The 25,293-nt window shown below is 41.1% G+C and overlaps 1 protein-coding gene across 8 annotated transcripts in view; it reads left to right on the forward strand.

The window, feature by feature from the left end:
- Positions 1-2,140: 2,140 nt before the first annotated feature.
- The window catches only part of mef2aa (myocyte enhancer factor 2aa), a 62,291-nt gene continuing 39,138 nt past the window's right edge, over positions 2,141-25,293 (forward strand). For 2 of the 8 annotated variants that reach the window (XM_078256914.1, XM_078256918.1), the window contains exons 1-2: positions 2,146-2,353; positions 21,381-21,593. In XM_078256914.1, the coding sequence (XP_078113040.1) occupies positions 21,540-21,593 (54 nt within the window). In that variant the 5' untranslated portion in view covers positions 2,146-2,353; positions 21,381-21,539. Of the gene's footprint in view, positions 2,354-17,107; positions 17,213-21,380; positions 21,594-25,293 lie in introns of those variants that run through there. The other 6 variants (XM_078256912.1, XM_078256915.1, XM_078256916.1 and 3 more) reach the window with 6 other exon arrangements.

Consider the following 25,293-nt stretch of genomic DNA (forward strand, 5'->3'; position numbering starts at 1 on the left):
AGCCAAGAGCCAAGAGCAGGATCATGCAGAATACAAATTAAATAAACTTCAAGCAATCCATTTTCAAACTAGAGTTTGTTGTAAAATTACGCACACATATAGATATTTAGGTGTGGTTAGTAATGCAGGAACTGTGTTGTATGGGTATTAAAAGCCATTTAGGACAGTTGTGACTCCTTGGCTTAGAGCCCAGAGGAAACAGGAGAGATGAGGAAGACTAGACATAGCCTTTTCCTTTGGGACTGGGACTAACTGGTGAAAAAGGTAGCACAATACACTAGGGACCTGGCTATACTAGACTAATACAAATGAGCTACATACAGCAATAGCCATGCTTTGTGAAAACCCCTCCCCTCATTAGTGAGCATGCAGTGTAATAAAACAGGATGCCATTAGAGGAGGATGCCAAAATAATCAGGCAATTTTACTATTTATGGTGCCATCAAATCACTGATTACGTTTGCAGAGACACCAGATTGCTTTGACTGCTATTTCTAAAACATAGAAAAAGAGATGCAAGTATATTTAAACTTACTCTTTGTAGTTTAAAATTTGAAATGGCACTAAGGAATCAGTAATGTGTCTATGAAGTCCTGTGACCTAAAGGATGAAGCAGTCATTCAAAAGCAACATGACATGCTTTTACCATGAGATTAGGTGCAGCCTAATGTGTGAAGCTTTTTTCAACTTGTAGGATTTAATTCCTCTGAGTCCCATGTGATATCAGGTAAACTTGGTTTACAAGCTGTTGTGGAAGCAGAGGATTCAGATAATTTCAGATAAATAAGTAAAGGTAGAAATATCCCAATGTGATACTTCACTGTGAGTAAAGGTCCTGCTTTTAGAATTTTTACTTGAGAAAACATAAGAATTATCTGCAAAATGTACTTAAACTTTTCTTTTAAAAGTACTGATTATGGAAGCAAAATTACTCCTTTTTTATGTGTTATATTATTAGATCGTTTTTACTGATACATTAGTAGATTTGTACTAAATCAATGGAATCTAAGATTAAGATTTTATAATAATTATACATAAAGTCTTATTCTAAGATTTTATAAAAAATACATAAATAAATACAATTTTAATCTGCAGTAACTGCGTCAGAAATAAGTACAATATTTCCGGATACAATGTAGTGGAGTAGTAGTATAAAGTAGCAGAAAATGAAGTAAAACTATGTAGGCATAGTTTAGTAAATGTACCTTGTTACTTCCCAACACTGCATTCAAGCCCTATATGTGAAACAGGTAGCCCTATCAACTTGATATAGATTTAAACTGCAAAATGTCTTTATAAAATGTGCCCATGTGCATGTTGTTACTCTATCTAAACCAGGCCAGACGTTCGTCCCATTCTTAATAAATACATAATTGAAACAGTAGATCATAATTGTGCTTAATTTCTATCGCACCTGCTTCCAAACGCCAGTAGAAACTGCCCAGTTGGCCGAGAGTGGGCCAGGCAGGCACCACACCTCCTCTGATCCTGCACGTACACGTGACATGCTCACATGCAAGTCCACCAGGTCCCGCCTTCCTCCTCTAATTGGCTGCTCAACAGACGCTGCATATTCTCATTGACTGTGGAAAGTGCCCTTTAAGCCAAATTCCATTGCTGTTGTCTTAGAAATATGACGTCAAATGTATCTAATGTGATGAGGCCGAGCCAAGTAATATGGGAAAGTCGTTGTCCAAAAGTAAAGTTAGTCTTGAAGAAAACCGATTGTAGGCTACTTCAGTAACTGATTCAGATAGTCGTTCTTTTGTTTTTGTTAGTTCTTTTTTCATGTTAGTTCGGCCAAAGCTTTCATAAGTTCAGTCTGTTTTAAATGCTGTAACTGACTCATTCTAAGGGCTATTTGAAACAAAGTTGTTGTGAATTTAATACGAGTCAAACAACAGCAATAGCCTACATTAACAACCGATGTATATATAACAGTAATAATCAGTAAACTATGGCACAATACATGTGGCTTTCACTGTATTGCGTTTTTAAGATTACGAAGTAAACAGGGAGTTTCCTACTACTTATTCTAATGTTTTGACGGCGGTGTGTGTGTGTGTGTGTGTGTGTGTGTGTGTGTGTGTGTGTGTGTGTGTGTGTGTGTGAGAGAGAGAGAGAGAGAGAGAGAGAGAGAGAGAGAGAGAGAGAGAGAGAGAGAGACGGAGGGAGGCAGTTTGTCAGATAAGGGGAGGAGTCTCTCGCTGACAAGAGGGACACTGGCTTTTTCTGAGTTTGTCAGCTCCCCCTAAAATAGCAGTCAGCGTGTATATGTGAACTGAAATAACGTTTATCCACTGGAGCCACCGATATAGAGTGTCTATACACGGCGACTGACTTGGGAGTAAAGGTGAGTAACGGAAATAGAAACAATGTTGCGAAGTGTGGCAGCGGTACTGTAGCTACAGTGAGTGAGAGTAGAAAAGCGCAAGAGGGAGACGTAGAGAGGATTTGGGAGACGGAGACATTTACTGTACAGCTGTCTATTTATCCGTCTTCTCTGGGGTTCGCGCAGAATTAGAGATGTAAAAGCTGTGTCGTGTCATAAAACATCAGTCATGTTGAATTATCAGTTAGGGTTTTAATACCGTAAAAAACAACAACAACCTAAGTGTGTGTTTAAAGGGTGCACTCAGACGCGCGCGCGCTGTTGATACCAGTCATTTGCGAGAAACTTTTACTGGATTCATCGTCAACCCTAATACGCCGGTGATGTCGATCCTTCAAGATGGTCCATATGTGAATAATGAGTCTAAAACTCCCTCACAGTTAATCCCGGGATCACATGAAAGGTCAAACTGTACTTTGTAAAACAGGCGCGATGCTCTTGCATCGTTTGGGCAAAATAGTAATGTGTATATAATAACACAGTTGAGCCATCACAACAACTGCAGGCTACCGTTCACACAGTGAATAACCCGGTGATAGAAGTTGAGGTCTGATATGAAGTTTACAGCAAATTGTATGTTTGAAAAACAAGTAACCCATCGCCACCTACTTTAACTTTAAATACAGGAAATTAGGTTTTCATATATTTAAGAGTTTTTGCATTTTGGCGCTAAAGCTTGGCAGTTTTGGTAAGTGCTGTCAGTGGTACTAAAATCTAGATGGTGCTGGTGCACGGTGACATCACACTTGCTTATTGCCAGTGTTGTCTGTATATCTGCAACACTCAATTCAACAAGAAGAGACAAGTTGCATGACACCTAAGCTTATTTTATTTTGGCACTTTAACGTGATATACAGTGAATAGGTCCTTAGTATATTTCCTGATTATAAAGTAAACCTCTCAGTCATTACTTTATTTAAGAGATTATTGGGGTTAATGGCTGGTTAAACCGGAAATAAGTTCAGCTGAAATGTACCTAGTCAGGTGAATTAATGTGACATTTGGAGGTAATTGTTGTCTTGATAGACTTTAAGATCCCACTTTCTTTTTTTAAATTATTTAATGTGACAGGTTACGGGACGTTGCGTAGTAGGCCTACATTTCAGAGAAGCCTTATGGTCAGTTTGGTAACAGAGTTTGTGAGAGAGGATCTTTGCCATCTGGTGGTTCTTTGAATCTGTAGGACTCTTGTGACCTTAACCCCTCGCCAGAGTGGGCAACGGCCAACAGTAAGCTGACCTTCTCAAATGTTTTTGAGCGTATGCCTTCACCATGCACGTCTCATTAATATTGTACCAGAAGGAGTAGATTTTATTTAATTGTAACAGAAAATACAACTAGCATAACCTCAATTTGTGCTCTATTCACTTCTCTTTTTACAAGTTAATATTGGTGTGAATCGAGTCTTTAGAAATGTTTGGTTGTCTGACATGTTGCAACTTGTAAAGTGTGTTTTGTGTTATTGCATAGATAAAAGCCAGCATATTGTATAGACTGGCAAATTCAAACTGTGTATCAGCACCCATAGAAGCTGTGTATTCAGTGTATTGCATATATATATATATATATATATATATATATATATATATATATATATCTTTTTTTTTACCCAAGTAGTAAACATTTTACTACTTAATGTATATCCCTCAGTTTCCAGGGTGAACCAATGACACATTTTATTGTTAAAGTAATTCTTCAGGGACATGAGTTGTTGCAGCACTATTAAAGCATACTTGTATTTTTCACTGTCCATTTAATGTTATCGCTGTTCTGACGACATGTAGGCCTACATTACCAAACCAGCTGGTTGTCAGTGATTTCTAAAGCAAAGCAGTAAAGCACCCTTCAATCTGCAGTCATTAGCTTCTGTGCTGCCCCGGGCCTCGCCAGTAATGGGCCTTGTTGCTCATGATCCACATCACGTGAGCTCTTATGTGCTAATGTGTGGATGAGGGATTCTTTCAACGTTGCTGAAATGAATATCATTTTAACAATTTATGTGGTGTGTTAGTCAAAGGAATGAATATGATGTCTGTGAAGGCACAGATAGAGCCATCACAGATGTCTCTCTCACGCATGTGGTGAACTGTTGCTCTCACCTCAGAGACCCCAAATGTTCTTTCTTTGCCATTATGCAAACACATACAGAGAGGTTTGATAATACGTCTATTAGATTCCACCCTGTATCATTTAGTCAACGATATGGTGATGAAGTAAATAGATGGATGGTTTTCTATGATGACTACCACTGTTTATTAAATGTTTTAGCCTTGTTACATGTTATGTTTGTGTGCCCCTGCACATCTCTGTATATGTGAGTAAGCGTGTGTTAGCGTCTTAGCACAAGTTCTCAGTGGAAAGGGAGAAATGAGAGGTGGTGACGGTGTGAGGAAAGGGCAGCTGCAGCATCTTTTACTGCACTCCTCATCCTACTTCAATCTCAGTGTCTCAGCTTCTCCTTCCAGGAGAAATGTGGAGTGTGTGGGCGAGTCGGATCTGCAATTAACGCTGGTTGTCAGAAAGAGAATGCTGGCGTTTACACGATGCCTCTGAATCACTGAGTGAAAGTCTTTCTCCTCCACTCTCCTCCTCCCAGGACATTTTTTCCGAGGAGGACAAAAAACACCAGAAAGCTGAAAGCCAAGGATGTATGGAGTGAAAAATAAGAGATAGAAACTGAACATTCTTGGTCCAATAAAGAGGATAGTGTTTCTTTGATTGTTTGGTAAGCCAAGATGTTCTTTTATACTGCAAATGTAGCTCTAACATTACAGTGATTATGGATATTACCGTTGTTTTAGGATTGTTTTTATATTTCTTAATTTTTGACATGTTTGTGAATCTATTTTTTCAATCTTCCGGCTTTATTTAAATAATTTGTTTTGCAACATTAAAATGGCATCTATATAGGGCTGGTTGTTATCTGAAAGTGAGCTTTAAGTACTGTTGAGATTTCTGGTGAAGATTGGACAGTTTCTTGGTTGGTTTGGCAGATGAAACTTGCTATAATAAGGTACTGAAATCAGATAATCCGGACAAGTTCACAGGCAAATGCATTGAGGTGATTTTTTTTCTCTAAATTAATAACCTTATTGTCCTTAATTTTTCTTTGTGAAGTTAATTTTAATTTTCTTCTTGAAGATCACTAAAAAAAAGTGACCTGATAATAATCAGTGTCACATTGTAACTATTCAGCATTCTCTTTGACTAATAAAAACATCTTAGCAACATGATTCATTGTTTATTGGAGCTCTATCATCAATATGGAGATTCCAGCGTTTTCCTGTGAGACCTGGAGGTTGGATGCAGAATCTTGAGCCTGGCAGATAATGTTTGAGTCTGCAGTGCTGTAGACCGTCCCCTGTAGGCTAAGAGAAAAGACTTTTTGCAAACAAATAGCTGGCCACTGGTGTACAGAAAACCAATAATCAGACCTAAACTAAACATTTAGAGCAGAACATTTTATATAATTTGATTTGAAGTCAAGAGACACATATTTGTCTTAATGTTTTTCTAATGGGTTTGGTTACTGCTATATAGGTCACTGGGCCTTTGGTTAGCACCGGTACCTCACTGCAAGGAGGTCCTGGGTTCAGTTCCTGGCCCTCTCTCTCTGCGTGGTGTTTGCATGTGCTGCCTGTATTCATGTGCTGTGATCATAAGCCATTGGTCTGGGGGTGAACTTGCACAGTGTGTCAGACAACAGCAACATGCTAAATACTACTTGCCGTCTTACATGGAGTGGTTGATTCAAAGTTAAAGGAATTTTCATTTAAACTTTATTAAACTTCAAACTACAGTGACTATACCTCTATACCGTTTTTAAATATCATTGAGTCAATTGATATAATTCATACTACGGTTATGCTTATCTAAATATGTACATGTTTTTACTTTCCAAATATCTATAATTAATAAATGCCCTAGTTACTGCTATAAAAAAAAATCATATAACTCTTACATTAAATAACAAAATATCACTGGTTTTAGAAACTCTTCAGTAAAATCTCCAGTATTGTTGAGTCCCTCTAATAGCCTGAGGGAAGCTCAGAGGGTGAATGTATTACTCGCTGAGGCACTGTTTGTATAGCAAGCCAGCCAGCAGTGACCTTTCACCTGTCCTGGCCTTGACTGAGACCTCTGGTGGTAAGCCACCCCGTTTGGCTCACTCAGCACATGTGCTGCTTAGCAGGGTAGAGAGCTTAAGGCCACACCGTCTTTTCCTGTCTCCCCTGCTCTTCCAAACGAGGCCTGACTGGAGGTCTCTTCACCTCTACACCCTGGACCACACAGGAGAAGCAGCAGGACGATCCTCAAGCTCTAAATCTGTTGCTGATCTGCTTTCGCCACTATGACCCCCGCCTGTCTCTCACTCCACGTCCATACTGGTCTGTGAATGTGAATACAAACACACAAACGCGTGGTGTTGTATAGCCACTGTAAGCCACAGTAGTGTCCCAAAAATAACATCCTTGTATTTTCTATGGCTGGGTATCGCCAATGATTTCCCAAATTGATCCAAATCTGATTCACAAGGTCCCGATACGATTACATTTCTGATTCGTTTTGATATCAATTAGGGTAGGGAAATTTCAGTTTCAATACTAATTATGCTTGGATATAAAAGAGATTCTCAGAGAACCTTTGCTGTAAATTGCACAAGCAAGAAGCAACCCTCAAATATGTTTACAATGCATCAGGTTAATGTTTACATGAAGAATTGACCCCCACAAAGTTTGTGGTGAGTCATACATCCATGGTGAAAAGCCATATATTTAAATATTGATTACTGCATTTTAATAGTCGATTTCAGATCACTCAAACAAAGATGGATTTTAATTGGAGAATCGATTATTTTAACCCAGCCCTGTTTTTTTCTAATTATTGTGTTTTTAGCCTTATTATGTAAAGCACCATGCATCATGACTTTTGAGTTCCATCAGTTGCTGGCCACATTCTCTAATGAGAAGAAAGAGTAGCACATGCACATTATGTGGTTTGAGAGGGTAGACTGTGGAAACATGTGGTGGAGCAAAGGTGATGACTTTGAGAAGTCAAGTCATTTAGCACCTTTCTAGATGCCTCATCGTCCTCTGGCTTTCTGGAGTGCAAGAAAAACCACAGCGTCGCACTGTGCATTATGGGCCGCACTCATATAGCATACAACCCAAATATGTGTGTCCTGTGGTTTGGTTAGTCATGGTTTTTTATGTTGTTTTCTTATTGTTGTTTACATGAAACATGAAGCCTGCAAGGAGAAGTATTAATAGTGAGTGACTTTATTGCTACTCAGTACTGTGGTGATATGAAGTTGAACAGAGCTGTAGTTTTACTGATAGTTGAAAAGGAAGTTAAGAAAGACATCTCTTTGCTGAGTTGCATTTAAACTGAATTTTAATGAGCTTCTGAAAAAAAAACATAAATCAAAGGAATATATTATAATCTAATTTACTAGATCAAAAGATCTCCCATGATTACTAATATACCCCACTGTATTGAATTCCTGATGTTCTACTGTAGATCTTAAAAAGCATCTCTCACTGGAGATTTAACTTCCCTGGCTTTGTACAGAGTCGATTAGGTAGAAGCATCAGGAAAAGAGAAACAATTGAATTGTGTGCAAAGTAAACTTTCTTCAAAGACTGGTAAGCTCTGTGTGATGAAGCTGTTTACACCGTTGTTACGGGGTGCTAAATTAGGTGATTTGAAAACATTTAATCTAGCCTTCTATTATGTTAGCCAAGATAACAAGAAGTCCATGGAAAAGTTTTTATCAATGGCCAGTATAGTAAATACAGCTGTGAGACCTGGTTGTCACATCTCCTACCGCAAGCGTGATGACTTAAAGTCCAGTAGCTGCTGGAAGGAAGAGTTGGATCTATCGCAGCTGGACTGGCTCTGTGGCCTCCTAAGCTGCAGGAAGGAGGTCTGGCTCACGATATTGTTGTTTTTCTGTTTGTCTGAGAAGCTTGAACCAGGACAGCTGGGGGGGATGTGATTCCTCCCATTATTCTGCAGCCCACATCAGCCATATGAACAGGGGAAGGGAAGTGACACAGCCCCCACCGCTCTCTGGAACCACAGGGCTCTGACTTGTAGTTCAAAGTTGTCTTCCTTTCTGCTGTTAGGGCTTAGCTCTAGCAGCGTGAACACTGCAACGCCTCATGTATGTTCTTTTTTAGCTAGGGCAGCAGTTTCCGAACTGTTATGCATTAGAACGAGGTACAGTTTGTTGCGTTTATGTTGTGTGTGCGGATTCAGGATGATAAGATTTTTTTTTTTTTACCTTGCCCACTTTAGGGGAAGTGTATGTCTGGCCAAGTATCACTTTTACAAGCCATGATATAATTTCTAGGCTTATAACAGTTCAGACGGCATCCTAAATGATAAACATTACTCCTCTTTACTCTTTAAGTGGACACAATTTCAAAATCTTTGCACTTGGATTTTTTATTATTATTTACATTCAACTAAAACTAGTCTTTTAATATCAAGAACATTCAGAAAAGTATTTTCATTGCATCTCCAGTCTCTAGATCCCAGCACTCTAGAGTGTGACTGTGATTGTGAGTAAGGTGTTATGTATGCCCGCTGTTAGTGTGTCTGCCCGTCTCTCCTGCCTTCCTCCCAGTCCACTTTCCATCTGTGTGCTGTGCGCTGCAAATGTAGTTGAAAATGGTGTAGTGTTTCCACCAGTGAGCTGTTGCCAGCCTGTATTCATGTCAGACTGTGTTGTTCTTGATTTTGTTTCCCTCTGCCCCACAACCTCTGTCACTGGTCCAACTGCCAGAGGTGTTCAGAAAGTATATAAGGGTTGAGGAGGGAGGAGCGGGGGGGGGGGCATCCATCACCAGCCGCTGGCCCTGGGACTCAGGACCAGAGGCTATCAACAGTTTGACTGAGAAGATTCCTGGAGAGGCAAGCAGCAGCAGGGCCTGTGGAGGTTTTTCTCTCTTTCTCTCTCTTTTCCTTTCTCTGTCTGACTCCCTCTATCTCTATCACACTGTTTGCACACAATGTTCATGTGACAGCTAGCACACATCATCTGATTTGGGAGAAACTGTGGGCTGTAGAAATGCCCCTAAGATTATTTGCTCGGTGAATGCCGTTCATTGATGTCAATAGATTTTTCAAATTGAGATAGACAGGAAGAAAAATCTTTCAGATTCAAGTCAGTTTTCCAACTTGTATCAGTGATAAAGACATGATGATATGTCTTGCACATTTCTTGTACCTTTCGCTCTGTGAAGTGCTTTCAGGGATAGTCTGCTATTGAAACCGCTGTTTACTGTTAAAACATCATCATTCACAAAGCAGACTGATTATTCAAAATGAATACTGTCTCTCAGAGTGACAGTACAGAAACCTTATAATATAAAAACCCATGACAAACCCAGATTTTAAACACTTTCCATGTTGTATATGTCATACACACCTTTTTCAGAAATAGATGAGTAGTGGCTTTATTTGAAATGTTTTACATGAAATGAAATCTTTGAATAACAGACCTGTGTGAGATCATTAACAGACTAATTCTATAACATGAAATTGTAAGAAAAAAAAAATCAATGCTACTTTAGCTAGCCCCTTTCACTGTTGTTATGAGTCATGGCCATCCTCACTGCTCAGATTGCATAAACCTTTTATGTAATGGAACACTGTGGGAAAGAGGCATCGAGTGGAAGACAAAAATGGGGAGAGAAAATCAAATATTTATTCTGAGCAGACATTCTCTGAAGTCAAGCAATAACTATAACCCTAAACAATATGGGCATGTATGTATACCAAAATCTGTTGTCTTTCTGCGGCACTCACTATTTATTTAGTTAAATCAGCTGGCTGATCATCAAACACTGGGGGTTTGAGTTGAATATCTGGAATCTCAGTGTCTTATTTGGATCCACAGTGTTTCCAAAGATGTGTTGAGATCGGTTAAATGTGCTGCTGCTGAGACACATTATGCATGACGTCCCTAATATCCTTACACTGTGGATTCCCCCTGGAGGAAGATCTTGGTTCATCTTTGCTGTTTACCATTTCTGAGTTGCGGTCTGCGCAACATCAAAAGGCTGCCATGGCACTTAACGCAGCTCGCAGGGTTTCCTGGGAGGGTGGGGGACTGTTGTTCCCTATGGTGTTGGCATTACTGTTGTTCCCTGGTGAGAAGTCCATCTGATGATAGACAACCATGCAAATGGACTCATGCCATCGAACCACATCAGACAACAGCACACTGTAATGCTATGCAAATTTATAAACCTCTAGGATCATGCACGCATTAGTTTTATTTGTGCATGTTTGTTTATGTGTCTGTGTGCAAGTGTTAGACAAACAGAACGGGCTCCAAGATTTTCTTTTAAATATTTGCTCTACCAGTTTACAGCAAGTTATCTCTCAAAAACAAAAGTAATGAAATACTGTAGTAAAAATTGAGATTCAGATGTGTAACATGTAACTCAGCATCAGAAAAGTGTGACACAGGAAATGTTCATCCATAAAGAGTTCTGAATACTGATACTGTGCCATGTCAAGACATTGATTTGTTAAAGTGACATTCTGTCATAAGGAATGTTGGTGATGGAGGGCTTTTGCTCAGAGACAGTTTGTTGAACCGATGGCATTAATATGAAGTGAGTAGTCAGCTATTAGTCTGTCAATTGCATTGTACCAATATAGCATGACTTACTGTAGATTGGCTTATTAGACATTATGTCTAAGGTTCAGGAGGTTAACCTAATAGGGAAGTTCTGAGAAATACTGTAGCCTTAACAGTTTGAGACTCTAGCAGTCTTCCAGAAAATAAATACCCAGCAATCTTTGAAAATTCCAGAAGGTCTTTTAACACTTATAGTTGTTCTGAAGGTATTTTCAGAATCCTCAAAGACTCTTCGAACCATCTGGATAGCAATATGTTCAGTCAGCCGCACTGTAAAAAAAAATATTTCAACCCTTCCCCAAGTTGCAACTGTATTTCCTAATCCAGGAAACCGGAAATGACATGCTGCTCCACGCGGCCGTGCATTTGCACAACCGTCGGACATTGCGCGCACGGTGGAGTGTGCGTCGTTTGAGATGGTGTATTGCAAATGTTGTACCAAGTGTAGAGGGTGGGGCAAACCATGATCAATCAAAAAGGAACTCTCTGCTGAGTTCATTGATACCTCACACAAGAGTCTACGATAAATGGGTCACTAGTTATTAAAGGGGGCATGTCTTAAGCATAGGGGCCGGGCCAAACCATGACCAATGATAAAGGAACTCTCTGCTGAGTTCAATGCAGGGCTGGGACGATTCGTCGACGTAGTCGACGTTATTGATTCCGTAAATGCGTCGATACAAATAACTTGCGTCGACGCATAGAAATCTAAATCTAAAAAAAACATAGCTGCCTCCAGCAACAGCGCAAGTATGGATTCCTCGCGAGTTCAACTGCACGTTGAGAAAAAGGCTCGCACACAGTCTTCTAAAGTGTGGGAGTATTTTACTCTTAATGCCAACAACAACGTGGCAGTCTGTAGACTTTGTAAAATGCATCACTGAGTCAGGATAACAGCAGCAAAACACCGTAAGTTCTGCTCACCTTTTTGCTCTGCTCCCTTTCCCTCCGAAGTAGAGTTCAGTTCTCTGCCCGAGCCCGAACTTGACCCACGGGCCGTGTCGGGATGATATTTCCTGCCACTATCCCCGGGCCGGGCCCTTCCTCAAGCATTTGTGTTTTTTTAATCATTACTTTATTAGCCTAATTGGGGAGAAAGCTATGCCTCTCCAGCTTCTCCCGTAGCTCTGGGTATTTGTCCTGCACTGACTTGAGTGTGAGGTAAACTGTGCTAAATCGTGTCTCCCCCATCTGTAGCACTGTCTTCGATAATTGCGCAACCAGGCCAGATTGTTTCAGATATCTCATGAGACCTTTATAACGTCAGTTATAATGGACAGGTTATAACAGGTTAAAATCGGGCTCGGGCTCATAATTCCAGTTAATGTGTCGGGCTGGGTGGGCTCGGACACAACGTGCACGGGCTCGGGTAGGGTCGGGCTTGATCTTTTGTGCCCGATCTAAGCTTTACTCCCAGCTTTTACATACTACTGTTAAAATCAGCAAATACAGGCTACTCTTTTTGCACTTGCTCTGTTACTTTAAAGTTTTTATATTTGTATTCCTCCTGAAAGTGACTTTATTTTGTTGTTGGATTGATAGCCTACATCTGGCTTCAGGTTGCCCTACAAATTCATTTTATTTGAACAGTGTTGAACAATTTTAATAAATAGAGATTTGAACCTTATTGAAATTTGTTTTGTGTAAATTGTTAATAATTGAGCAATGAGAAAATAATTGCTAATTGAAAAATTAATCGTTAGATTAATCGAAAAATTAATCGTTAGATTAGTCGACTAATTGAAAAAATAATCGCTAGATTAATCGTTTAAAAAATTATCGTTTGGGACAGCAGTTCAATGATACCTCACACAATAGTCTACATCAAACGGGTAATTTGTTATGAAAAGGGACGTGGCTAAAGCATAGGGGGCGGGTCAAACCATGACCAATCAAAAAGGAACTCTCTGGTGAGTTCAATGATACCTCACACAATAGTCTACATCAGGGGTGTCAAACTCAACTCCCCTAAGGGCCACACTAGAAAATGAGAATCATATCAAGGGCTAGACATAGAATGTATTGCTTTTATGTCACGGGAAAAGTCAAATATCTTTGACTGTATAATTGCATGTCTCAAGAAGAAAATGCCAAAAACGTTTGGAAAAAGCATAAAAAATGTCAAAATTTTTTGTGTGAAAAGTGACAAAAATTAGGTGGGCCAAAATGTATGGTGATTCTAAATGTATATAGGGGCCGGATCAAAATTAGCAAGGGGCCGGATTTGGCCCGCGGGCCTTGAGTTTGACACGTGTGGTCTACATCAAACGGGTCATTTGTTATGAAAAGGGGCATGGCTAAAGCATAGGGGGTGGGTCAAACCATGACCAATCAAAAAGGAACGCCACGGCCATGCCCTATGACCTTTTAATAACATTTCATCTCTAAGCATCTTAAGATGGCACAGACCAAATTTGAAGTCGATCGGATGAAATCTCTAGGAGGAGTTTGTTAAAGTACGACGTGGAATTGGCCAAAATCGCACTAACTTCGAACTTTCAATTCAAAATGGCGGACTTCCTGTTGCGTTAAGGGTATGGCTCCAATTAGCTTTTTTGTACGTCTTGACATAATACATATGTGTACCACGTTTCGTTGGTCTACGTTAAATGTACTGCAGGGGCTCAATTTGTTACATTTTGTAGGGGGGGTGCTAGCGAGACATTTTTGTGCGCCTATTCCCAAAACCCAATACGTAAATTTTCACCAGGCTTGATGCAACTGCAAATTTTGGTTAGTTTCTGAGTATGTTAAGCCCCTCAAAAAGGCGATTCATTTGCCGGACGAAGGAATAATAATAATACGAATAATAATAATAATTCCTTCAGTTTCAATAGGGCCTTCGCTGCTGTCGGTGCTCGGGCCCTAATAAATGCGATATTTTGTATGAAAGCAAGTAAATATGTAATTTCCAGCTACCATCTTTATTTGAATTAGAAAAAAAGATGAAACAGGTTAAACATTATTTTTTCAGTGGGGTGAAAGGAATTTTTTTTAATCCAGATGGTTAGAAGAATGCCGTTAATTGTCAATTGTTAAAAAACCTTCAGGTTTTTCAAAGATGGCTGTGCAATTATTTTTCGGAAACTCGGATGCTTAGCTCTGTGACTCCAATGTAACGGTAATACTAGACGTATAAACTAGGGCTAGTAGGACACTATAGCAACTGTACCGTAACGTCTATGATTTCTCAGTTGTCAAGCACATTCATTTTTAATGAGACATAATTCATCACCCTACTCTTGCATCAAGGAAGTTATCATAATTTTCTTTGTTCATAAAAGTTTCACTCAAATATGCATCAAGGGATTTTCCTTGAGGAGGAGAGTAGCTTTTCTACATGAAATGGATATAACTGTTAGGAGAGGGTCATCTCTTTATCCTTGAGAAACTGAGAATCCATTCATTGGCTGGGCTCGAGAACCTGACTGACGCAAATGGATCATTGGGAATAGAAGTGTCCCAGCAGTAATTATGTTACAACGCTGCTGCTGCACACTTCCACTGAGGTGGGATGGGATGGGCGCGGGGTGCTTCTTTTAGTCTTGTTTCCCTTACATCTTTCCACATAGTTAACACAGTCATACTGTCCTCACTCTCCCACTCTGTCTGACTCTCCCTCCCTTCCTCTCTTGTTTTCTTTCTGTCTCTTTTTCATACACACACCTGCTATCAAACCCAAACACACGCGTGAAGTGCAGTGGAAAGTTTCTAACGTTTATCCTGCTCTTTTTACCGAATGCCTCCTCCCTCTGTTTAATGACTCTTAAAGTAAGGAAAAAGTTGGTAGCTGATCATGTCACCTATATGTCACTGTTGTCTTCCTGGCCTCTGGATCCAAGCTGCCTGTGCCTCGAAGCTGAAGCAAAAATGTCTGTTTCATTTTTTTTCCTTGGTAACCAGGGCTCTGTGGCACTAAGTCAGTTAAAAAAGAGACATGAAATTAATGTAATGTCAAAGGCGTTTTCTCATGAAACCCCAAGGCACTTAGTCAAAGTCACCTTGCATAGTCCTCTTGACAGTACTGTGAGAGTGAGATGGAGGATGTCTGTCTGGTAATGCTGTCAGCACATGATGTCCTTTGGTTATTGGTTGTTATATCCACTCATCGTCATTCCGATTTTTTAGATTGGATACATGTCCAGTATTTATTTTGAAGAGCGACATCATTTTCCATTCAGTTGGCTGTGTAACATGGCCCAAAGTGAAACATTTTCTCAGTGAGAGCAGTTTCATCCTGTGGGGTTTTCTTTCCTTTTGATGTCATTTTGGAGGTGATAAGTAGCTTCCCGTCTCCTGGTCCCTGTCTTACAGCACCATCCCCCAGCCCAAGCAAGGTGCTAGCAGCATGGAGGATTGTTTGAACTTGCATCGATCCGATGTGGGATTACAGCTGGGTCATTGGAGAGTTAGACTCAGCTACTAGTCATCAGGGCAGATTAACCACTCGCTGTCTGCTTGGCTGCCATTTCAGTGCAGGCTCTCACTGCTGTCATTGTGACTGTCCCTACTGTGCAGGTCACTGTCTCCTTTTGAACAGTGCTTTTTTATATCTTACTCGATTGAGTTTAAGTTCAGACTGATTTAATATTCAGAAGAAACGTTTTGCTTAATAAAATAAGATAAGAACGATCCTTGACGACCTTACATGTCTTTAAATCTGTAAGCTATCACTGAAACATTTGCCAGTCAACATTTTGGCCTGCAGGTTTTCTATTGTGCGAACCATGTGTATGTTTGATTTTCTCTCAACACATTCAGGGTATTCATATCATAATCATTTAACCCTTTCCTTTAAATATTATTTAAATCATTCTCCGGTACGAGAAAAGTCACCCCAAGCAATGCTTTACAGAGGAAGGGGAAGGGCTGCAGAAGATCTATGTTTCGCAGACTGCCTCACCTCTCTCTCTACATTTCTCAAAGCCTCCTTTTTCACTTTTTTGTTCGCATGCCCTTGCGATAGCTCTTATTAATTATATCTCATTAGTTGCCTTGGAAACTGAGGTGAGGGAACGTATAACATGAGTTCAAAGAAAGAGAGAAAGAAAAAAGAAAGCAAGAAATCATGAGAAAACGAAAGAAAGGAAGGAGGGGGAGGGATGAAAAGAGGGGATGGAGAAAGTGGTTGTTGAGGGATCAGCCGTGTGTCAGATTAGCATCAGGAGACATTAACACTAGTGATGCTGCTGGGGCCACAATCCTGCCTTTCACTGCTGGAAAGGGAGATAAGCGCGCTCTCACAAAAGGGAGAGCGTGAGAGGGCTGGCTTGCCTCCACTCCCCTCAGGCCAACAGCCCCATTTACAGGTACAGCACCTCCTGATGAAAGCGAGAACAAAGAGGTGGATGTTCATTTCCTACTGCGCTGGTGTCAAAGCTCCATTGAAACAAATCGGTAAAACTGTGGATTTAGGCTGCTTCGCTTTATGTCTCCAGTCTGCCAAAAGCTAAGCACAACCGAGCCACAGTGTTGACACTTTGAGTTCGATACACTTAAGAACGTTGTCATGGATTATTTCACAGAATCCCTATATCAGTGCACATCAGATTACTGCGTGAGGCTGTTGCATCCTATCATAAATGTAGTTCTGTCATAATCATGTTGTTTCAATGTATATTTACTAGTATTGTGAGAGCTGTGATTCATTCTTATGTAACCGGTTGAGTGTTTGAATAACAAGGAAAGGTCTCTGCCTACTAATTGTAAAGTGAGTGGCTGAGAGCTGGGAGCAGCATGTGCACGTCGTCCAGCCTGTGTAATGATCCTTCCAGTAAACATAATAAGCACACAGAGTGAAGCCACAGGAGATGAGCCTCTGTTGTTGTTTAGTCTCAGACTCAAAGTCAGGATGGTAATAAGGGGAAAGATCAGAAAGAGGTCCCTCCCTTTCTTTCTCCTCTCCATCTCCTCCCGGCTCCCTCTGACTCCCCCGCAGAGGGCATGTAGAAGGGTCCTGAATAACAGGAAGTGGAGGGGCAGGAAGTTGAGTCTTGTCTGCCCACGGCCTGTGGTAGGATACTGAGGCTAACGCTGCCTTGCTGCCTTGCACAGGAAGCGCAACTGTCACGGCTATGCTCAAGACTTTGGCTGCTGTCCATCACCTTCAAAGAAGTGGAGGCATGCCTGCAGTACATAGTGGTGGCTTCTTTAACGCAAGTCAGGTAGGATGAATTTATCGAATAACCTTTATTTGAGATGTAGATCGGAAAGGATTATAGTGGTGTGGTTGATAGAATAATATAAACGTACAGAATAACACTGGCCTCATTTTTTTTATTCAATAGGCAAAATCTGCAACATAAATCTACTATGTTATGTTATGGTACATTTTATATAGGACAACAGTTAAGGGAGTAACGCCTCAACTTTGTGTGGAGTGAACACACCGGCTTACAAGCGGGGAGGGAGGAGGATGTGCTGGATCCAGTATAATTACACTGGGAATTGAGCATGTTTTATTGATTGTGAAAGGGCCAGGCCTGTCACCAAGCCTCCCAGTGTCTCCATGGTCTGTCTTAAGGGAGGAGGAGGCAGAATGGCCCACCTGTCACTTGACCAGTCTCACACCTGGTCATGGAGAATCAAATTGGCTGTGGTCAGAAACAATTGTAATAGTAACTTTCAAAGATACAGCGTGCATGTGTATTTAACAGAAGGCATGGACTCGTTCTGTTCGACATGTCATATTGACTTTCTGTCAAGCTGATGTGGTCGTTCCTATGGCGATGTATTTTCTGCACATTGATTTATGTGTTACAAATGTTTGTTAAGCAACTTTCAGAAGTGCTGGACTGGTTTATATCAAAGCGGACCAGGTGTATTATATCAAGGTCTTTTAAAAGACTATATGATGAGATGCTGTTGTACATTGTGCGTGTGTACAAACCAGGCATGCACAAATTTCTGCCCTGACAACAATTCCAATCCAATATTGTTGAAAAGGTTTTTGAAATTGCATCATTACAATTTATTAGCCTCATACCGACAGACAGACCATAAAGTTTTGTCTAGTAGATGTAACACAAACACACACACAGTTTGTGCTATAGGATTACTGGTGTTGTGAATAGATAGAGACCTTACAAATCGCTCTAAGCTGCTGTGAGCAGAGGTGTTCAGATCTGATGCTGCACTCGCTGTCCTCTGTGCGTCCACATAGAAAAGGCTCCCCTTAGTATAATTACATGGTGCTCCGTCTGTTTTCCCAGACCAAAACTGACCTGTTAGACAATGTAGTTAATCCATTACTGTTTTTTTTAACTCCAGTTTCTGAAGGTTCGATAATAATAAGCTCAAAAAGGCCAGACAATGTATATAATGTGTTGGAAAAACTACAGTATATGGAGTAAATAATTTCTAATTAATTAATTATTAATTAATTAATTTCTAACATTTCTAACGTTAGCTAACCATGTAAGTTTCTTCTGATTTCACAGAAATGGCCGGCCACTGCCTTCACATGTTGTGTGATGTATCAGTGGTAGTTTTAAGCATGCTAACTTACTGCTGTAAATGAATCGAGTACAAGTATCAATCATGTGGCTGTACATATTTATGTCCTAATAGTCTTGTGTTGTCCTGTCCCTGCTTCCAGGCTCAGTTTTCCTTTTCCTTTTCTTTTTTTATGTTTATCTATTTGTCTCTGTTTCACACACACACACACACACACACACACACACACACACACACACACACACACACACACACACACACACACACACACACACACACACACACACACTCACACAAAGGGCACATGATTTAAGCCATAAACAGATACTCTGTCCCCTCCGAACATGCAAGAAAAGTCAGAGTATCACGCACAAACATGTACTCTGCTACAGTGCAGACATTGTTCTTCTTTCTAATCTGACCATCTTCTGAAATGTCTATCTGGGAAGTAGTGCCAGCCAAAAAAAATTTTTTTTTAATTCCATTATTTGACCTAATATGAAGTATGTAATGATATGATAAACCACAGCATTAGATAGAGTGATCTGAAAAGGAGGTTTTGTTAGCAAGGTCTTTTAGCTTTCGACTAACTTTTGATGAATGTGGACACACTAAGTTGTGAGCGCGGCACACCTGCAGTCTGAAGGCCCTCCCAGCTTGTCATATTGTATCTGTGTAAGTGAAATGTCATGACACAGTCTATTATGCCTCTAGACTTGAAATGTCCTGCTGTGACAGCTCCTCTGCAAGAAGAGAGAGAAAAGGATGTGTGTAGGCTATACGTGTGCATGTGAGAGAGCTCAGGTTACATTGATGAACACACTCGCAAACAGAACTTGCTGTGGTTAATACAGACCAGCCTCAACAGATGATTAAAGATTAGTCCACCTCCTCAGATAAGCGCCTCTAAACAACAGAAGTTCACAAGAAGGCGCATGGATACTGTAGGATACTGTAAGCTAATACATTGAAATTCAAAGGCAACAAATAAAACTTTATTTACGACCACTGATAGAAAGCAAGCAGTACAAACCCTCTCAATCAATACAGATCACATACAGTACTGTACAGAGTGAGAAAGAGATTATTTCCTTAGTTCTACGCAGTTAAAATACACATGACATCACTTGCATGCTCGGCAAAAAGCATTGAACTTATTTGTATCAGATCAGATTTTTGTCATTATAATAACTTTTTAAATACAGTTAGTAATTCACCAGCATGCATCCCATTCCAGTCAATTCACTGAGGGTGTCAATGTTATACAAACACAATGTAATGTAATGAAATCACTTTTTGCAACTTGAATACTTGCAACTTACTATTGCTTTCAGGGTGGCTCAGGTATGTCTTTGGGGAAGCTGAACACCCCCAATCTTCCTCTTCTTCGAAAACCACTCTGTCAATGTGTGTGTTTGAAATGGTGAATGAACATCGTCATTCTCCCTGGCCTGTTGTGATGTGGTTTGGGGAAATTCTTCGTGAGGGTTCAGGCGGTTACTTTCCTGGCTCAGACAGCCATGCGTGGGTAGTTAGTGAGGTGATCTCAGTCAAGTTTGCCTACAGTGGAGCCCCGATTCAGACAGCCAGACACCATAATGCCAGTCCATCTGTAACCTATAATGACTGTGTGCCACTGGAACCGGTCATTTTCATTTTCACTGCCAATTCGGCCCCTGGCTTCCTCGCCTCACAACTGCTGACTGCATCTAATGGCCTGAGTTGTTAACCTTTCTACATTTGTACTCATAGGGGAAATGTAGTTGTTTAGACATTTTCTATTTGCTGGGTGTAAGTGATGGATCTGCCTCCAGGGAGGGGGCTATATCTCTTCTTGCAGAGAAGCAGAGACAGGACAGAGTTAGATGTCCCCTGGCGAACAGTAGGATCTGAACCACTGGCCAGGTTACAAGCTCATGTGGGAATATAACCCCCACCCTCCTCACCCCCTACGGTTTCTCCTCCAGTCCAGGAGATTTCAACTACTGTCAATGCCAGACTGGGTGCTCTCTTAATCATCTTAAGAGCACAGCTGGGAAGGGATGAGAATGGGTCAGCTGAGGAAAAGCAAGAAAATGTGGCTGATCTGTTTCTGCAGGCAGGGGAATATAGTCAAACTATTTCTATTAAGGTGAACATAGCTTTGTAAAACTTTATATTAAAAAAATAGACTTAGAATTAATCTAGTTTCAGTAGTTGAAGCGAAACATGTCTGTATGGTGAAAATGCAACTACAGCCAGCAGTCAGTTAGCTTATCTTAGCACAGAGTCTGGAAACAAAGGGACACAAATTGTGTTACTGTTGGAGAGAGCCAGGCTTGCTGTTTTCCCTTTTTACCACTCTTTATGCTAAGCTAAGCTAACCTGATGCTTTCTGTAGCCTCGCATTTAACTGGTGTATGAGAGTGGTATCAATCTTCTCAGCTAACTCTCCAGAAAGCAAATAAACATATTTCCCAAAATGTCAAACTATACCTTTAAAATGTTAGCTTCTAACATAGCCTTTAGAATTATTAAGTTACTTGTCATTACTGGTTCCAACCAGTGGTGTGCCACCAGCTCTTTTTGCCATTGTCTGTGTGTATACATTCAACAAGTATATACAATTTATAAGTGAATCTTGTATCGCTGCTGCACTGTAAGTGTGAAGCCGTCTTTCAGTGACTTCAACTGTGGTGTTCAGTTGTGGTTCAAGTGCAACAGCAGAGGAGATAAGGGGACACCATGTGGGTCTCATACTTTCTGAATGTGCTTGAGAACAGAAAGCAGAGCCCTCCGGTGCTTTGAAGTGCTTAAGGAGACATTGTTGAGTGTCAAGTTAACTTTCTTCCCCCCTCCTCTCTTTTTCTCTGTCTTTCTCTTTCTGTCCTCTTGCAGATTGTGGTGTGGTCTGTTGAAGAGCGCATTGCGAAGACAGAAGAAAGAGTGTATACAAGAAGAGAGACTGTTGCACGATGTGCTAGGAGAGTGCGGGAAGAAATTGTGTTGTTTTTCTGATATTGTTGAGGTGTCAGAGAGACTGGAAAGGACGCAGCCATGGGGCGGAAGAAGATACAGATCACCAGGATCATGGATGAGAGGAACAGGCAGGTGAGTGTCAGAATTTCTATCTATCTGGAGCACTTATTTAAAGGTTCAAATACAGTTCACGTACAATAATGTAAATATTATAATCAAATGAACTGCTACTGCATCCTTCCTTTGTGTCTCAGAAGACAGTCTGCTCTGTACCTGTTTGAAGGTTACAGTCTTTGTCTATTTTCCTTCCTGCCTTGGACCAGAGTTCTGCAGCTGTCATAGTGTGCATGGATCTAAACAGACATACCTCCCTCCCTTAAGTCCTGGCCAGCTGAACAGGGACCATGACATTTCTTTGTCAGTGCGGTCGTATTTACAGACATGATTCCCCTGCCACCCTGCAATTTCAGCCAGAGAAGTTGATGAGGCAGCAGGAGCGCTGGGCTGATGCGGGGGCCTCATGGCGTGGGAGTGAACTGAGGGTAGCAAGGAGCACAGCAAGCCGCCTGTGGCCTCCCCACACTGTAGGGCTTGTCCCCTGGCCTGGCAGTATGGCTGGGCCCCTTTGCTGTAACCCTATGTGTTTGCAGCTGTTTGGTAGTAATTAGGAGCAGCCACTGCACCACAGCACCCTCTCATTTGCAGGGTGGGTCAGCAGGACACACAGCACCCTTCTCTGCCTCGGCTACACTGGTCTCAGCTAGCCGCAGAGAGGCAGAGAGTTGGAATTCACTCTGTCTGCTCATGTTAAATATAAACTCCTAAACAGCAAAACACTGTACAAAACAGCCTAGGTCTGTTTGAAAGAAGAATAACAGGCTTGGATATCTATAGCAGGAAGGCTGGGTCCATTTCTTTTTTAGCTACACTCTCTTTGATTTACAGAGCTAAGTTGAGGGAGCGTGAGCACAGTTTTTGACGAATTACACCAATTAACGAAGATGCGTAGGTTTCCCGTAGCCAAATAGAACGCATCTTTTTAACGCCCCCTCCAAATATAATTTGCATTCCTTCACAGGTGGAACAACGTTTTGCTGTTTACACAGAAATATAACAGAGATACAGTAGTGCATCCTCTCATGAGGGTATTAACATGATACGGTACCAGCCAATCAGTACTCTGACCCTGTCTTTGTCTGTTCCTCTGAGGCTAGCAGTTCAGCCAAGTGCAAAACAAAAATCTACACCATGGGCCAATTATCAGTATAACACCTGGCTCTGTGTTGGATCCAAGCAGGCGAGCAGGAGAGTAATCACCCCTGGCTCGTTGCTCGTATCTACACCGTATACAATGACCTGTGACATCAGGTAAAAAAGGAAGAGAGAAACTTACATGAAAACAGGTTGTCAACTGTTCGCTAGGTGAGCAAGTTAACCCTTCTGACAATCCTTTCTTCACAATGCATGTATGAAGGGAGTGAGGGAAGACATTTAGCTGTATTGTTTCACAGAAAAGTGGAACTGCAGAGAGGGACGTTGCTTATTATTAATGTGTCTCCCAAAGTTGAGTGTTTGCTTCATATTTTAAATGTCTCACTGTATAATTTGTGAGAAAGTTTATCAGCATAACACAGGCATTTCAGTTTGCATTTAGTCGTTTTTAGCTGGCTCAGCAGAGAATCTGCTGTGACAATAGGTCGCGGTGCAAAAATAAAGCTTTTCTATAAAGTGATGTATGCACGTGTATCTTTTTCTCTCTTTTTTTTTTCGTGGGCAATGAAGCACACAGTGCCATCTCCCTGGGGCGTGCTCCTAACCAAGGGGGAATAACCATTAGCATATGGTCCCCATTGTCGGGAGACAATTTGAATCTTTATCTACGCCACTCTGCTGCTAGCTATCCATACTCTTAGCATTAAAATGAAAGAAGTCCTTAAGTGGGCTAATTAGATAGTATTGCTATACGGGATGTTGTGTGGGGACAACGGGGGCTCCCTTGCATTATCACTGCAAGTGCTTTAAGAGAGTTGTTAACCTTTTAGGATTTATAACACAGTGTGTGGCAAAGGCTGAGAAGGTCTGTAATTGCACAATCTATCAGGAATTGTAAGTGTAGAGTTGAGACAGGCAGTGAACTTAGCTGATATTTTGCTTCAAGTCAGTACCTATAGTGTATAATGACATAATTCAGAGTAATGAAGTGTATTGTGCAAAAATGGCAAGTAAGAATAGATAATTAAAATATTGCACAGTTGCTGCATACATAATGTGTGAGGTAGAGCTTTTTATGCAGCTTTATGTTCACACAAAAGTGTGTGTCTCTGTCTGCTGTGTGGCCTTGCAGAGGTGTACAGATTAGAATGAGACATGAAGGCAGCAGAGGTACTGTCATGCATACTGTAGGATGGTAAAAAGCCGGTTGCCTGAGCCATTCCCTGCATAAGTGATGGCCCTACAACACAGTGGCACTCATCAGCCAGACTGACACGCTGATTGCAAATGAATGCTAGATAACAACTATCACAAACACCAGCACCGCCCTGGTTGATTCTCCTCATTTACAGTATTCACAGCAATTATTACAGTTTGAATCACAGACAGATAGGCTTGCATTTATTATACCCTATTATCTCACATTCACGTCACTCTCTGTTCCTATTATACCCACACATACAGTACAGTCCCTTTAAAGTGGAATCATATGGACCAGTGAAATTTGGCCCTAAAAAAAGAGGAGTATCTGTTGTGTTTTGACTTGACAGGTTTGTGGCACTCAATGAGCATTTTTAGGGTCTTTTACCTTCTTCTCAGCAGCTGTTATGGTGTGCGTGGATCTGCAGGGTGGATGATGGTGGAGAATGGAGGGTACATATTAGTCTTGTAAGTTAGTGTAGGGAAGAGGCTGGTGTAGTGAGCAGTGTTCTAGTGACGTCCTATGGATGTCATTAAGCAGGCTCACTGGGGGTAATTGCCCAAGTCATTAAAAGTTTGATGATTTTGCTGCTGGGTGGAGGGTTGCCTGCCCTTGCTGTGGCTCATTTTGGATTGTACTCTGGCACTTCAGATGCCTGTAGGCACAGAGCAGCTCTCTCTCTCTCTCTCTCTCTCTCTCTCTCTCTCTCTCTCTCTCTCTCTCTCTCTCACTTTCTCTCTTGGGAGCAACACAGCGCATACCTCTCATTTTTCAGCCTTCACCCATTCCTGAAGTTCTGAGCGGTCGCTATTATTTTTTTGACAGGTAAAGAGCTTGTTGATAGACCATGGACATAACAGAGGGACACTGTTAAATGTGACAGACAGTGCATAAATTATCATTGTTCAAGATGATATGTAGTTTCCATAAAACTGCGCTGAAGCAGCAAAACACAAAGTCGGGTGATGGTGATCGTATTTTTGCTGTCGAGCTTGCACCATGTAATACATCACTAAAATGCTCACAGATGATGCACAATTATTTACAATTTTATTAACACAGCACACTGTCTCTTATAACAATGGCATTTTTCCATAAATTGAATAAGCCAATTGTCTTTAAATTGGATCATTCTGGTTATTGATTAGAGATATTTCTAGGAAACCTACTTACGTTTAGTTAACTAGCATGTCATCCTCTCCAACAGGATCAGTCACGGCTACTGTAGGTTTCAAGGTCAATCCCACCCAGTAGACGAGGCCTTTGTGCCCTCAGTTGTCCACATGGGGATCCTGGGGCAGTCCTCTCTCCCAGAGAGAGCTGATCCAGGCAGACAGTCGTCGTGGCCCTGGCCTGTCTCCCAGGTCTGCACACTCTGGCACTGCATAGCCAGGGCAGCAGCCACAGGGCCTGGGTCAC

The sequence above is a fragment of the Sander vitreus genome, chromosome 8 (genome assembly GCF_031162955.1).
Source record: "Sander vitreus isolate 19-12246 chromosome 8, sanVit1, whole genome shotgun sequence".
NCBI lineage: Eukaryota > Metazoa > Chordata > Actinopteri > Perciformes > Percidae > Sander > Sander vitreus.